The sequence below is a fragment of the Lotus japonicus genome, chromosome 4 (genome assembly GCF_012489685.1).
Source record: "Lotus japonicus ecotype B-129 chromosome 4, LjGifu_v1.2".
Taxonomy (NCBI): domain Eukaryota; kingdom Viridiplantae; phylum Streptophyta; class Magnoliopsida; order Fabales; family Fabaceae; genus Lotus; species Lotus japonicus.
Window position 1 is genome coordinate 64182301 of NC_080044.1, and position 17506 is coordinate 64199806.

Here is a 17506-nt window from a genome sequence, read left to right on the forward strand (position 1 = left end):
AGTTAATGGGAATACTAATGGTAATTAAATGAAAATTGATATAAATCGAGTTAATTGAAGTAGTAGTTTAGTACCTCGTCCATTAAGTAAATAAGTGATAAAGTTCGATTCTATATGTTATGCAAGCAAGTGATTGAACTTAGATAATGTTTTTTCTAACTTTGAAGCAAATAAGATTAAGCAAATTTTGCTGCCCTTTGCGCCATAGAGAGGATCATAATTGATATCTATGTTGTTGAGGTGTACCCAGACGTCTTGAAAGTGAAAGTTTGTAATATCATATTAGCTTGCACTAAGGAGTGGTTTTATCAAAATAAATATTGTAATTTATCTTTCCGATTCGATGTACCCAAAAAAAAATAATAAGGGTAGGCTTCTCTTTTTCTATCGGCTAAACTGTCCGTCAGAAGTCCTTGTTGCATAATCAGCTTCAGGTGGAGCTAGAGCATACTCTTGCTCAAGAGGAGGTGCACTGGTTTCAGAAGTCTAGGGAGCAACTGGCTCTCTTTGGGAGTCGGAATACGAGATATTTCCATACCAAAACTCTCATTCGACGGAGGAGGAATAAGAGTCATGCACTTGCTTTACATTCGGGAGAGATGTGCATGGGTGACTAGCTTTTGCAGCGAGAGGCGATTCGTTTTTTAAAGGACTTGTTCTGCTCTTCTTCTACCATGTGTCCTTTGGATGCTTCTACATACATTTGTCCTGAGATGGGTTCTGATCATGTTGCCCGGCTTGCGGATCAAGTGACTAAGCAGGAGGTTTGGGAGGCTGTTTCCACTATGAGCTCTTTCAAGGCACCTGGTCCAGATGAATTCCATGCTATCTTCTTTAAATCTTGTTGACACATTATTGGAGATAATGTTTGGCATTTGGTTAGAGACGCTTTTGTAACAGGGAGCTTTGATAGGTCTATTTCGGACACTTTGGTAGCTCTTATTCCCAAGGTAGATGTCCCTTCATCTTTTCGTGAGCTACGCCCCATTATCCTTTGTAATGCCCTCTATAAAATCATTACAAAGGTGTTGGTCCTTCGCCTGCAGCCTTGCCTGCAGGATATTGTGGGCCGTTACAGAGTAGCTTTATCCCTGGGAGAGGGACCTCTGATAATGCAATAATTTTTCAAGAGGCGTTTAAGATGGATTTGGAAAAAGCTTATGATCGGGTGGATTGGGCTTTTCTGCAGGATACTTTGGCGGAGTTTGGTTTTCCTCCTTCAATTGTCACTCTGATTAGGCATTGTGTGTACTCCTCATCCCTCTCTATTATTTGGAACGGCCCGCCTTCCTCCTTTTGGTGCCACGAGAGACCTTCTGCAGGGGGACCTCTCTCCCCTATTTATTTGTGCTTTGTATGGAGCGTCTTACCCATATGATTCATCATGAGGTTAGTGATGGTCGTTGGAAGGGGGCCAGGTATATCTCATTTGTTTTTTTTTTGTAGATGATGTCCTTTTCTTTGCCAAGGCTGAGGTCTCGCAGATCAGGATTATTCATCGTGTATTGGAAGAGTTATGTGGTGCTTCGTCTCTGAAGATTAATGTGGCAAAATCGAGGGCATTTGCTTCTTGGTGTGCATGGTGCATTAAAAGAGTGTATTACTGCCATTACATACATTCCTTTTACAGATAATATTGGGAGGTACTTGGGGTTCCAAATCCACCAAAGCAGGGTCAGGAAGGAGGATTTCACTTTTATCATTGACCGTGTGACTGCTAAACTAGCCTCTTGGAAGGCTAATCTGTTGACCAAGCATGCACATCTCACACTTGCTAAATTAGTCCTATCATCCATTCCAGTGTATGTAATGCAGCTAAATGGCACCCCTCAGAGTGTCTGTGATCAACTTGATGTTGTTGTTCGACGGTTTCCATGGGGGAATGGGAACAACAGAGGTATTCCTTTGGTGGGATGAGACATGATCACTAAGCCAAAAATTCAGGGAGGTCTTGGCGTCCGTAGTTCTCGCATGACCAATGTGGCTATGTTGAGGAAACAACTCTGGAGTCTGTTGCAGAATGAGGATAAATTATGGGTTCGGATTATTGAGGATCATCACCATGTGGCTGGACATTCAATTCTCACTTGTGAAAATGCGGATGGGTCTTATTTTTGGCGGTCCAATTATGAAAGTTAAAAGTATATTAAAAGGTGGGTTTGCAGTGAGATTTAGTGATGGGAGCTCCTCTTTTTGGTATGATAGTTGGTCTCCTATGGGTAGGCTCTGTGATTTGGTATCTTATGTTGATATCCACGATACTGGTTTCACCATAAGGGAGCTGATTTCTGATGGACGGTTTAATTTACAGCTACTGAACACAGTTCTTCCAGAGGTGGTGGCCCATTACTTGCTCGGTTTCACGAATATTTTCCTTGATGAATCCACTTAAAATTGTTTGATTTGGAGCCAGATGTTGGATGGGTTGTACACTGTTAGAGGGGGCTATGCTTGGTTGCGGGATACTCAGAATGCAGCGCTGCCAGGTCCACCAACAAGTCTGTTGCATGACTGGGCAGCGATTAGGCGTCTGCAGATTCCAGAGAACATTCATTATTTTATGTGGTAGGTCCTTCATATTGCTGTGCCTACCGAGGCTCTCGTAGCGCACCGCCACCTTCCAGGCCATGATGGTCGTTGTGTTCGCTGCCATGGGGCCGACAAGACTCTCTTGCATACCATTCGTGGCTGTCCTGAAGCACGTCGGGTTTGGCACGCCATAGGTTTCGTTCTCCCTCCTCAGTCCTTCCAGATGCCTTAGTTTAGCTTGACCATTGTTGTAGCCACAGCTTGGATAATTTAGAAGACCCGTTGTCGGTTCATTTTCACAGGGAATGTGCAGGTTGTGCATCATGTGGTTCGGGAGGCTCGGTCACTATGGGTCCTTATAGGTAGTGTTTATCATCGTCCTTCTTCTCAGACGGTTGTGCGTTGGGTTCGTTGGCAACCAACACGGGAGGGTTTTGTCGCTTTGAATACGAATGAGAGCTCATTGGGAAACCCAAGACCCTTTGGATATGGTGGTGTGGTGCGGTCTCAGAAAGGTATTTGACTTTTTGGGTTTGCTGGTTTTATTGGTATTTCAGATAGTCTCCGGGCGGAGCTGTTGGCTATTTTGCATGGATTGCGCCTCTGTTGGGATTGTGATTTTAGACGTGTTGGTTTGTTCTCAGATTCTACTTTGGCGTTGAGTTTGCTGTCTAAGGACCCTCTAGTCTTCCACTCCTATGCGGCTATCATTTATAAGATTAAATGCTTACTCCGTCAAGATTGGATTGTTCATAGCCATCACCTTCTCCGGGAAGGGAATGCTGTGGCAGATTTCTTAGCCAAGCTCAGAGCGTCATCTACTTTAGCTAGCTTGGTTTGAGATGACCTTGTGGATAATGTAGCTGATTTGTTGAGGGCTGACCGCATGTGCATTCGTATAAAAAACTTAATCAGAAGTTAATTTAAAAAAAACAAAAAACTTTATAAGAAGTTCTTAAAAATAGAAACTTAATCAGAAGTAAACAAGAAATGTTTGGGGAGTTTAATATATATTTGAGATTTTGAGTATTGTAAGGGAACTGATTTAAGTTGAATTGGCTTTGGATCAAGAAAAGTCAACCCAATTTAAAAAAAAAAGGACAACCTACTCAATTCAATTGAAGTTTTTTTTTTTAAATCAATTTAATTGAAGTTAATATTAACATTCAAATAAATATATAGGGTTTAATATTTTAGATGAGTTTAATTTCTATGCACTGACGGTGTAAAAAAATTGTACACTGTCAACCAATCTGACTTTGAGGATGTGAGAAAACCTTTTTTAAAATGTAATTTCATTAATTAACGTGACACATTCTTATAATCTAATTGGTTGATGATATAAAAAAACTTTACATTCTCATGTGCAGCATCTTATTTCTCATTTAAGATATAGAAATATAAAAAGTAATACACTGTAATGAATATCTATCTATCTATACTATATATAAAGGGAGAGTTTTTGCTACCTTAAGGGCTACCTTGTCATTTAGTAATTCATTGTACACAACTGTCAAATTAAGCATGGACATTTGTGTAAAATACTACTTATTTTCGTTAGATTGGATCAGGGCCGTTGATTGCATCTCCAATGTTATTGGTTTTTGCCCTTCTTTCAAACGTTAATTTCTCTTCCTCTTCCACATTTAGCAGTTACAACTTCTCATCAACCTTTTGAGCTTCAAATATCTTCCACCTTCCAACAAATTTAATTCACATAGTTTCTTCCTCTTCCACCTTCTCAAGCTCCACCTTATCACCCACATCTTCAGCTTCAACTATTTCCCTATAAAATCTCTTAAACAAGTTTTCCTCACATCAAAGCACACACAATATAGAAGCATCATTATACCATCCCTCTGCACCACATGCGCCGATTTCGACATCAAGGTATGACTCAGTCACCTATGCTTTAGTCATTTGATTATTTTTAGTTTCATATTTCAATAATCTTTCTCACATCAAAACCATCTTTGCCATCAATTGCATTCTTTTGTTCTTGGTTTATGTGTTTCCTTTTTTAACTCATTGCTTGCTGAATTACTCTTTTTTCCCTTGGCATTTAACCATGCTTGCAAGCCCTACTCTCAACGAAGGAAGATGTGGTTTACTTGATGATGTTCAACTTTAGGTATCACCTTAATGTTTGATAATTTTCTTTGTTTCATTTCATATATTTAAGTACTAATGTCTTTCCTTTGTTTCCTTTATCTTTTGTCATAATCAAGTTTTGGTTTTACTTATTCCTATTTTATAGCTTTTAATTTTCAATGGGGTGTATACGCATCATGATGATGATGTGAAAAGATGATGACATATAAAAAAACAACTTGCAGGATGACTGAATCCATTAAAAAGTATGCCTCTACTCTGTTTTTGTTTTTGTTTTCCCTACTATGTTTTATTTTGCCTCTGTTAGATCCTTCATGAGTAATGACATTATGTTTTCTCATTAGTATACTTGCTGCCATATTATGTAATCTATGCATTGTGTATTAAATTCTAAATTGGTGTGTGAAGGAAAATTTACTGCCCTATGCATTGTGTATTAATTGTCTGGTTTTTTGGTTTATTGTCTGGATGACAAATGCTGTGAGGAAATTCTCTGTTAAAGTTGTATGTGTGTGTATTTCTAATCTCAAAATTCATATTAAATTTCGATTTCCGTGTTTGACTTATCCTTTCCCATTTTCAATTTAAAGGTTGATTTTGTGTCTGTTTGTAATTTCTTCTTTTATCATTATATTTGGTTTTAGTAAATTTACATTAGAGTTGAAGATATAAATTTGTTCAAGTCGGAGCTGGAAGGAGCCATACAATGGTTGTTACTGAGGATGGAAACTCTCCGGGCTTTTGATGGAACAAACATTGACACCTTGGTTCCTATTTTGCAACTATTATCCAATAAAGCACCCAAAAGTAAAATTTTAGCATGGGAAAGAAAAACACATGTGAATATGAAAAAGAAACACATTAATATACTTTAGGGATTATATAGAAGTTAGAAAAATATAAACTTTAAAGATTGAATTTAAATCTCACTTCAAATTGTCTAATGATAACGCTAACATAAATAATTTTATTCATAGACTTTTTCACTTATATAATTCCATTCACATACATATATAGATGTTATAAAATTTAATTTTCTTTGCATGGTACTTCATTTAGGTTATAAATTAAAAAAATATAAAATTCAAGAATAAATTAGTTTAAAAAATAACAATTTAATTGTTAGATAAAAATAAAATAAAATTTTATAAAAATATTGTAAAAATTAGTCTTCAAACATTATACACATGCGCGTGCACACACACATATATTTAAATAAAAAAATTAGTGTCATTGTCGGAAATACTAGGCCCACTAAAGGCACAAAATTAAAAGGTAAGTTTGTCATAAAATAGGTGCCTCGATTTAATATTTGTACCGGTTATTTTTTTATTGTTATAACTAGAATTCATATATACTTACAAAAATAGTGATTAAATTGTATGAATTTATATCTTTTTTTACTTAGAAGTTATGTAGAAGTTGAAAAATTTAAAACAGGAAAGATTGAGTTTACAACCCACTTCAAAGCTCCTAATGATGACCAAAACTAAAGAATACAACCCATAGGCCAAAACCTTTAAACTTCTACAATTCTACTTACATGTGCTTACAATTATATAGAATTCATAAAATCAAATTACTATTCTTAAAATGAAATGAAATAATGAATGTCATTTTGTTTGTAAAATAAATATCAATTAAAAAATCAATTAATTTAGAAATTAACAATGTCATTTTTAAAATAAAAAAAAAGTAAAATGAAAAATTGATAAAAATATTATTAATATAAAATAAAAATCTTAATATAAAGGACAAAAACACAAAATATATGGGGCTCCAAACCATGAGCTCAAATTTTTAAGTTGCTGAGCTAAGTAATTTCATAGTGGATACTAAGCACAGCAGATAGAAACATAGGCGAAAAACTAGACAATAGAATTAGATAAAACATCTCTCACAAATTTAATTCACTTATATGTCTACATATCTGTCTTTCCTATATAAGAAAGCCAAGAGAGGATAAAAGTTGGGAGGTAAAAAGTGATGTGCGACCTAATCACTCAAGTGTGAGTTGAAATGCTTGCTTATGCTGCTAGCTACTATCAGGGAATTCATATCATCGTGTTTTTATGATAATATTTACAATTCTATATTGCTTAAATTGAAGATCAATATTACCGGTCTTAATGCTAAATTAATTGGCTCAACTGCAAAAAATCTTTCATCTCCAATTGTGTCATTTAAATGTTTTTAAGTATATAATTTAGTGGTTACTTATTATGAATTAATTAATATCAATTAGGGAATTACAAAGTACATGATTGTCGTAGGATTTGAGTGAGTCATGCAAATGGATAATAAATGCACATAAGTTGAAGAGAATATTTTAATATTAAATATGATATCGATGCAAAAATGACCTTCTCACTATCTCTTCCCCTTAAAATTCTATTTGACGGTTTCAATCCTCCCATTAATGTCATGTTATATCCTTCTTCTATTTATCTCAAAATATATAAAAATTATTTATTATTATTTGGTTCATATGAGATAGGAAATTCCATAGGGCACACAAAGTTAGTTTTGGTTTGTTTTTTAAGTCAGTTTTGGTTTATTGAATTATTAGTTAATGATAACTAATAGTAATATGAATCCATAAAAGATAAAGATGAGGGATTTAATATTATATCAATGTAGAAAATAACCTTCTCATTATCCCTTTTCCTTGCAACTATATAAGTATTAAATTAAATGGTTTTTAATTATATAGTCCGTGTTAACGTATCTACATTGAATAAAGGCTCGAACTTTTAATCATTTTACAGGTACATATACCCAGATGTTAGATACTGATATTTTAGCTTAAAATGTCTAAATGTGCTATAACTTGCTCCTTCATTTTTGTAATGATTTCCTCTTGATTCCATCTTACTTTATATTAGACAGTTTCCATGTATAATTGAGTCTTCCTAATCTTTCATGGTTTACAAATAGAGTTTTTTCTTTTCATGGGTTTTTACGGTAAAAAAAACTTTCAAATTTATGATTTATTTATCTAAATTTATTTGTATACTTTTAATTCATAAAATTTCTTTTGATAAATGTAGCAAAAAAAACCACAGATTTTGAGAAATTAAATGCTATAAAAAAGTGAATATTATCTGAGGTTATTGCTAAATTTTACAAAAAGGCTCATTCATTTTCAAACTTAAGAAAATTATATGAAGTTACAAATGACACATTAAGGATGTGTGCTATACGATGAGCTTACTTGAAGAATATAAAGAATAAACGGGTGAAGTAATAGAAACTTTGCATTAATTGCAGTACTGCTAACAATCTTAGAGGACTTTTTGCTATTAAGGGCATAGTTTGTTTGAGAAAAAACTTAAGAGTATTTAAGTGATGGTAAAGATAGACGAAGACTTCTTATGCAACACGGTGGTGAGTACATTTTTAATCAAAAATCATAAATTATTGCGTTTCTGCAAAATAAAAACAAATACATTCATCACTCGAAATAGAAGAAAAATTTATGTTTGCTTATATCTATGATTAATATTTTTTTAATTCATAATAAATTTCCTTTCTATAAAAATTTAAAAAACACAAATTTAGAATGAAAAAATACACACGATAAATAAAAATGAATAATCCCGTGCATCGCACGGGTAAAAATACTAGTTTGATATATATTAAAAAAGTTCCCACCCCAACAATGCCTCATAGTTCCACATTTTCATAAGCCGTTAGTTCTAACTACTTGTAAAATCAAACTTAAACAAGGCTCCGTAGAAAAATGAGGAATGCGGCTTAATAATTTTTTTTCGTTAGATATCGAAGAAGCTGCTTAATAATTTACACATTAATACATCTTATATACTATTTTTTTCGAAAGTCTTATTTACTAGTTAAGATAAAGAAAGATAAGATAAAAGAGTTGGTAAGAGTAAAATAAGATTAGAGAACAATAGATTTTTATTCTAGATTTTGGCTTGAGATTTTTTGGTACATCAGAAAGATAATGATAAAATGTGATATGAATAATAAGAAATAGATAATTTTTTCCTTTGAAAACTAAAATGTAGATTAATTTTTCAAATTATATTTTTAAAAAATTAATAATGTATTAAAATTTTCATTTTTTGTCGAGTGAACCTATTTTTAAATTCAATAGAGATAATTTTTTGTTTCAAAAGTAGAGTTAATTTTTTATTCTTATAAATTAATCTACTTCTAATCAGATGATAAAAGATAAAAATTTATCAGTTAAATTTAAAAAATAAGATAGGATCGTTTGTTTGATAACTTTACCCTTCTACCCATGTTGTCACTCTATCTACTTTCTCTATAAATATATACCAACAACAAACTGCTTCAAAGCATAGCAAGCAGAACATAGAAAAATAACACACACAAACAGAGCTTAGTCTAAGTCTCTTAGCAAACAGGGGCAACCTGAACTTAAGAACACACAACCATGGCAAAGAACATGAACGCTCTCCTCCTTGCGCTTCTTGCTGCAACCACCTTGTTCCACGCCGCATCAGCTCAGACCAGACACTTTGTGGGTGACTCCACCGGCTGGACCATCCCTACCGGCGGCGCTTCATTCTACACCAACTGGGCTGCTAACAAAACTTTCTCCGTCGGTGACACTCTCGGTAAGTCACATAAAAAAATACTTTATATATTTACCGTCAACTAAGAAAAATAGTTCACAAATTAAAAGAGTTATTATCGTTAAAAAATCCTCTGACTGCAATTAAGCATATTTCGTCACTGATTGTTTATTGCTTAGTACAATTATCTGCGAATTAGCGGTTCTCACAACAACAACAAAATTAAGTGTTTAAAATAACATGATATTGTTAGGAAATAACAAAGCTGAAGAAGTAAAATAAACCTGGAGCGCAATCAACAACACAAGAATATAACGTGGAAACTCCAAAACCGGAGAAAAACCACGGCCGTTGTCAAAACCGACAACCAGAGAATAAACACCATGTGAAAATTGTTACAACACATAGACTTCACTCTCAACCACACCCCAAGACCAACACATAGACTTCACTCTCAACCACACCCGCACTCTCCAAAGTAAATATTTGAACTACATCTCACAATGCTCTAAAACAAGAGCATAAAAGTAAAAGAAAACACAAATATAAACTTAAAATGTTTTCAGGTGATACATCTTTGGTGTTTTGGTGTGTTAAAACAAGGAGTTTGAGATCCCTATATATAGTCTTGGACCCTCTCACCCCTCACTAATGTAAGCGATGTGGGACTTCTCCAAAATGCATAAGTTGATCTTTTTTCTCCTTCATTAGCAATGTGGGACTTACATTGCAATCAACCCCAACATATATATATATGAATTTTATCCTCTACCTAGAAATTTAATATATCGTTACTGTATCTAAGATCGGAAGTAGTGATTTTATATGGATGGTGTAGAAAATTTAAGAATTTTATAAAAAGGTTGATGATTTTGTGAGGTAGAATATAAAGTGACTTTGAATGTGTTATTTTGTGATGCAGCGTTCAACTACGCAGCAAGTGCACACAACGTAGAGGAAGTGACAAAGGAAAAGTATGATTCTTGCAACTCAACATCTCCAATTGCAACTTACACCACCTCACCTGTGACAGTCACCATTAACAATACCGGTGCTCATTACTTCATCTGCGGCGTTACCGGCCACTGCCTCGGCGGTCAAAAGCTCTCCATCAATGTCACTGGTGGCAGCAGCACTGCCACTCCTCCTTCATCCACCGCTACTCCCCCTTCATCATCCACCACTCCTTCACCACCATCATCCACCACTCCTTCACCATCATCCACTGTTGCCCCTCCTCCTAAGGACTCCGCCGCCGTGTCTCTTGGTGCTGCTGGAGTGGTTGCCAGCACGGGGATGACAATCGCCGCGGTTTTTTTCTTCTAGAGAGATCGTAGCTAGTATGATTGTTGTCTCACTTGTGTGATTCTATTTTGCTCTTGTATTTTATCACAAATTCAGTTTTTTTTTTGGGGTTAGACATTTTACAATAAATTTTAATTTTTCAGTTCATCTTTCTTCAAAAATAAAAAGATTTTTCAGTTCATCTGCAACTTTGTTTTATTCTTGCTTTATTTTTTCTTTCCATGAGTAAATTATGTGGTGGCGGCTGTGTGAATATGAATATATAGGAATAAATTCTGCATTTTATTTCTTTGAGATTGAAGTTAATATGGGCATACTAATGGTAATTAAATGAAAATTGATATAAATCGACTTGATTGATGTAGTAGTACAGTTTAGTACTTCGTCTTCGTCCGTTGACTAAGGGCTCGTTTGGTATGTTGTATTAGGCATGATTGGATAAGCTTATACAATACATTATGTGCTTATCCATTGTTTTGTGCAAACATTGTATTGTATAAGCTTATCCATCAACTCACCCTTATACATCAAAATGATGTATTATTTAATCCACCATGTAGGTGATAGATAAGTTCTGATAAGATTTGACGTATAAGTCATGATGACCCTGTTTTAGTAGTGTTTTTAGGGTCATTTTTGTGTTTGTTTTGAGTCTTTTTGTTGAGTCTCATGTAGTGTTTCATGCATTTTTATTCTTTTCTTTAGTCTTTATTTTGTTTTGGTAATTTAGTAGTTTTATAGGTAGTTTTCTTGCATTTTAAGTAAAGTTTAGGACTTGCATGGTTTTGTTGTGTTTTATGAAGGACCTCTTGTGCTAATGAGCTCTTGGAGCTTCTAGAATCTTCCTTGACTTGTTGGTTAGGTTTGGAGAGCAGAAACTGAAGGAGAAAGAAGGTCAAGAAGCATGGAATTGATGAATAACTTAAAGAGGATTGAAAAGAGGAGTTTCAGAAGCCAAGAAGTCATTTTCAGGCGAGCTTAAGCGCCTAGGCGCCAATAGGGTCCAGAGGCATGTTTTTCAACATGCAATTGGCGCCTGAGCGCCCAGTCTCGTGTAATTTGCCTATAAATAAGGCTTAGGCCAATTTCTTTGATAACTTTTGGACATTTCACTCATTTTTGATCAAGTTTGAGAGGTGAGGAGAACTTTGGGGCCAAGGGAGGCTTCCAACTTGTATTCTTTCTCAGGTTTTCTTTACATTTTCTTTATGAATCCACTAGCCATGAGTGGCTAGTTTACTTTTTGCTTTGGGTTAAGAGATTCTATGAAATTTTAGTTTGTTAAATCCTATCTCTATGCATGAGTCTTGATTCAATCTTGTATTTCGATTCCTTATTGCATGTTTAGCTTTGGTGCACCTTTGCTATAGGCTAGATTATAATCAAATGGAAATTTGTTATGATTTAGGGACATGAATTGGAGTAGATCCTTCTATACTTGCTTATAGGCATAGAGTGAGGGTAGGGTTTTGTTGGCCTGAATATACATATTATCATACCTCCTATGAATGTTTAAGTACACAAGGAATTGGGCTTATCTTTCAGTTTGAGAGAGTTACTTTTGTGAGGAATCAACTAGTAAATACATAGGCTATAGCAACAAGAGTTAAATCAAGGTTACACATGCATAGGATAGGTGGACTGAAATGGATTAGATGATCAAAAACCCAAGGCAATTTCCCATCATTTGTTTTTCACAACTTATTCATCATTGCTCTTTTGCAAATCTTTTGTCACAATCAATCAAAACCAATCTTTGAAATTTACTGCTTTAAGAACTTGCAAACTTTAGGCTTAAATCAACAATTCTCACTCACAATCCCTGTGGTTCGATATTTTAAAACCCGGAGGTATTCGTACACTTGCGAATTGACCAACAAGTCACCATCACCACCACCCTCCACTGCTTCCACCATTCACCCTCCACCACCACTACCGTGAGTCCGCGACGGCCACCATCCTCCAATGTCGCCTCCACCACCCTACGGCCACCACAACCACCGCTCTCCACCACCACCACCATCACCACCCTCCACCACCATTACCATCGCCGGCGCCACCACCAACACTAGCGCCACCACCTAACCGCCACAACAACCATCGTCCTCCACCGCCGACACCACCACCGCCATTGTCGCTGATACCACCACTATCCATCCTCCACCACCACCGTCACCACCCTACCAACACCAACACCCTACCGCCACCAACACCCTACTGCCACCACTACCATTGTCCTCCTCCACTACCATCACCTCAACCACCCTACCGCCGCCGCCACCACCACCACCGACACCCTACAGCCACCACAACCACCGTTCTCCTCCACCACCACCACCGTCCTACCGACACCAACACCTTATTGCCACCACAACCACCGTCCTCCTCCACTACCATCACCACCGCGACCCTACCGTTGCCGCCACCACCAGGTCGTCGACATCACCACCACCACCCCCACATTCAGTATTATCACTACCACCACCGTATAACCACATTTATTATCTATCATTATTCAATACTTCACCAAATATAAAATTGCATGAATTTAAACGATATGGTAAGTGATACAGTGTATGACCAAATGTTGTATAGTATAAGAAACTTGTCAGGGCTTATACTATCAGGCTTAATACTATCTGGTTTTATACTATCAGGCCTTATACTATACGTCACACCAAACGGGCCCTAAGTGGTAAGAGATATAAGACATACAGGTTTGAGAGAGTGAAAGGTGAAGTACAAGGTTTGTACTAAGGAAAACTAATTTACTAACATTAATAACAACTAATATTTGTCAATAAAAAAAATTAAGTAATTGAAGTTCGATTCTACCCATATAGATCCTGGGCAATGGAATGAGGACAAAATTGATACTATTTTTTCTAACATTGAAGCAAATAAGATTAAACAAATTTTGTTGCCGTTGCACCATAGAAAGAATCATAATTGATATCTGGGTTGTTGAGGTGTACGTACCTAGGCATCTTGAAGGGTAAATTGATATTAGCTTGCACTAAGGAGTGGCTTTATCAAAACAAATGTTGTAATTTATCTTTACAATTTGATGTACCTAAAATAAAAGCAAATGTTGATGCATCAGTAGGAGAAAAATGGGCACAGGTATAGGGTCGTTTTTATATATAGATGAAGATGGTAATCTTTGGCATCAACGTCGAAATTACATCTAATTACTAATGAGATTACAGTCGCGGAAGCTTTAGGAATGCGTGGTGCCTTGAAGTGGCCATTGATCTCGGCTCTCAAAGGTTGGAAGTGGAGACAAACTGTATCATGGAGCTCCGAATACTTTATGTGGATGTGATATAAGAAGACCACAAGTCTCTTGGAGCTTCCTTCAGTTCATAAAGAACATCTAATGTTGGAGTTGATGTCGTAGCTCGATCATCTTGATTTTCATTTTCATTTTCATGTTTGGGTTGACAATGCTCCTACAAGGATTTCTCCCTTGATCTCAAATGATGCTAGATTATGTAAATTCTTCTGTGGTTTAGTTATAGTTAATGAATGATAAAATGCAAAATTTTCCCCTAAAAAATCTTTTTTTTTTTCAAAATATACTTAATATCAAAACTTGTTATTTAAATTAAATAATATTTTCTTATAAAATAAAAGGATGTATTATAATCACAACTTTAAGAACACAGCTCAAAGAAAAACATGTAAAGTAAACATGAGTGATAAGTAGCTTTAGGACACGTTTGGTATGCCGTATTAGACATGATATATAATATAAGCTTATACAATACATTATGAGCTTATCCATTGTTTGGTGTTCACATTGTATTGTATAAGTTTAATTATACATCAATCCCCTCTTATACCCACCCTTCACCACCGCCCTGCACTGCCCCCGCCGCCACCACCACGCTCCACCACCATTGCCGCCGCCACCACCATCCACCTTCACCTCCACCACCACCGCCACTGCCACCACCACCACCACTCTCCACCATTTTGCCATCATCGCCGCTACCGCCACTACTACTACCACTATCGCCGCCACCACTATCCACCATTACCGTCACCATCATCACCCTCCAATATCACCACTACTGTGACCACCAAATTATACAATGTATGACCAAACGCCGTATAATATTAAAATTTTATCAGGTCTTATTCTATCATATCTAATACAATCAGACATTATATTATCAGACCTAATACTATATAGCATATCAAACGGGCACTTAAAAAGTTAACTATTTCACACTAATTGAACGTCCCCCAGAATAAAAATCAAACCAAAAGCTTTAATTAATATCTCCGTCTATTTCAAAAAAAAAAAATTAATATCTCCGTCCTTTTAAAAAATCATTACGAACTCTTGTTTGACGAATGCCCATGTTCACATATATCAACCTTTATGATTTTTCTAACATTACCTTCCATGAAAAGTGGAACTTTCCGCAATTCCGCTCAACTTCCATGGCACGGTGGCACCCATTCTCACCAAAGTTATCAATATTAGAATATATGTTTCTCCTAGAGATGACAGGAAAACCGAAATTCGCGGGGTCCAACCCGAACCTGACCCGAAATTATGGGCGAAACCCGATTTCTTTGGGTTCGGGTTTGGGTTTCACCCAAATTTTAAAACATGTTTGAGTTTGGGTGTGAGATTGATTAAACTCGCACACAAACCCAAACCCAAACCCGAAGTCTTATGCATATAATTACCAACCCTTATATATATACTATTAAAGCTACTAAGTAGAGTGTTTTTTTAAGTTACTAAGTAAGCTTATGTTCATGAACTATATTTTTTCCTTTGTATTGGAATGATAATGAGGTTTAATCAGCTTATGCTCATGTTGTTCTCTTATGTACATGTTGTTTCTGGGTTGATATTTTTTATTTTTTGTCGGTTCGGTGCTCACATTGGGTTTTGGTTCGGGTAACCCGAAACTCAGGGGTTTGGGTTTGGGTTTAACTTTTGCACCCATATTGAATTTGGGTTTGAGTTTGAGTTTAGGTGTTAAGTTTGAGTTTGGGTGTGGGAATGGGCAAACCCGCACCCACGGGGCCCATTGCCAACCCTAGTTTCTCCTTTTGGTCTTTTTCATTATGACTTGGGATGTCACTACTTGTATTAGTTGATTTAACTTAACCAGAAGTAAAAAAGAAATGTTTGGGGAGTTTATTATATATTTGAGATTTTGAGTATTGTAAGAATTGATTTAAGTTGAATTGGCTTTGGATCAAGAAAAGTCAAACCAATCAACTCAATTGAAGTTTTTTGATAACTTTTAAAGAAATATAGGGTTTAATATTTAAGATATAAAAAGAGAAGAAATCAATTTAGATGAATTGATAGTATAAATAAGTTTTACATAATTATTTAATCGCATCTCTCTGATCTCTCTGTTTTACGAGTTCATAACTAATTTAAATTTAATATTATTTAAAATAGAAAATAAAAGAATGTGATTAAATAACTGTGTAAAACTTTTTACACTATCGGCGCATAGAAATTAATTTTGAAAGGGAAAAGAAATACAATAAATATTTGATATAAAAAAACAAACAAACGTTCCCACCGGCCCCAACAGTGCCTCACACTGCTTCCACATTTTCAAACGCCACTAATTCTCATTACTTATAAAGTCAAACTTAAAGAACGCTCCGTAGAAAATGTAGCTTAACAATTTACACATTTTTTTTTTAAAGAAACATAGATCTCATAAATCAGACAGGCATGGAAGCCATAGCATCAGAGGTTACAAAAGCATCAAGGCCAGGAGGTCCCTCCTCTATCCAAACCAAAAAAGAGGATGCCCCCCGGGCTAAAAAGTCAGCGGCTCGGTTGCCGGAACGACGAACAAACAAAACATCAATGTTTGCAAAAGATAAAGCTAAAGTACGACAATCAGAAATAATCAAATCAAGGTAAGAAGAGCCTCTAGTTCGACGACGCCACCACTGATAAAGCTGCAAGGAATCCGTCTCGAAGCAAACTGAGAAGAAGCCAAGATCAAGAGCAAGTCTCATCGCCCACCGCAAGCAAAGTGCCTCTGCTAGTCCCGCTGATTGCATCATCACCGGAGCTAAAGTTGCAGCTGCCAGGAGAGCACCTTCCTCATCCCTCGCCACCATCCCAAATCCCGCCATAGCACGCCGCACGGAAGCATCAACATTTACCTTAATCCACCCCACCGCTGGGCGCGACCATGCCGCCGCTTCCGCCCTAGGGGAGCGCTGCAAAGCTCCTGGCCGAGGCAAAGCCTCAAGAGACGCGACCCGAGCAAGGACATGGTCAAGGGATAACTCACGGTTCTGAAACAACAACGCATTCCGAGCCTCCCAAATCACGTACACCACCGTAATGAATTTGTCCACCACCGTCTCACACACCCCATCCCACATTCGGGCCACCACCACATGGAGTGGAGCATCCTCCGTGACCCCAAGCCCCATGATAGCAAACCAGATACGCTGAATCACAGGACAAGAGAGAAGAACATGTACCTCAGTTTCTTCCTCTAATCCACACCATGGACACGACGGATCCACGTCCAGACCCCGACGACGAAGAGCTGTCCTCACAGGAAGATAACCCGCACAAGCTCTCCACATCACCTCTTTGCAATGAGGTAGTGAGTGAGCCTTCCAAACCTGCGTCCAAAACGGACCTGGCACCACAGCAGCTGTAGACAACGATGCCAACAAAGATCTATTCTCCAACCTGAGAAACTCATAGCCACTTTTAGAGGTATACCACCCATCAGGAGAACCTGGCCAGAAAAGACGATCAACACAGCTCTGAATAGGCAAAGGGACCGCTAGAATAACCGCTGCAGAGGCTGGGTTAAAAACCATCTCTACCAAACTCACATTCCATCGACCATTCACTAACAAGTCTGACACCATTTTTAAGTGTAATTCCTCAAAAAGATCCTGACGATAAACCAAAGGTGCACCGTTTGGGAGCCATGCATCATGCAAAATATTCACCGATTGTCCATTCCCAA

General features: G+C 36.7%; 1 protein-coding gene across 1 annotated transcript; it reads left to right on the forward strand.

Annotated features, from left to right (window-relative positions):
• Positions 1 to 8911: 8911 nt before the first annotated feature.
• LOC130710268 (mavicyanin-like) lies at positions 8912 to 10684 on the forward strand. The gene is made up of 2 exons (XM_057559469.1): positions 8912 to 9248; positions 10129 to 10684. The coding sequence occupies exons 1-2, from the start codon at positions 9065 to 9067 to the stop codon at positions 10530 to 10532; spliced, it is 588 nt and encodes a 195-aa protein (XP_057415452.1). The 5' UTR covers positions 8912 to 9064; the 3' UTR covers positions 10533 to 10684.
• Positions 10685 to 17506: the final 6822 nt, after the last annotated feature.

What these genes read in the sequence shown, in the direction of transcription:
- LOC130710268 (XM_057559469.1), top strand. Translation starts at nt 9,065, where the DNA reads ATGGCAAAGAACATGAACGCTCTCCTCCTTGCGCTTCTTGCTGCAACC. An exon ending in CTCCGTCGGTGACACTCTCG is followed by an intron (nt 9,249 to 10,128) that starts GTAAGTCACATA and finishes TTTGTGATGCAG; the next exon opens with CGTTCAACTACGCAGCAAGT.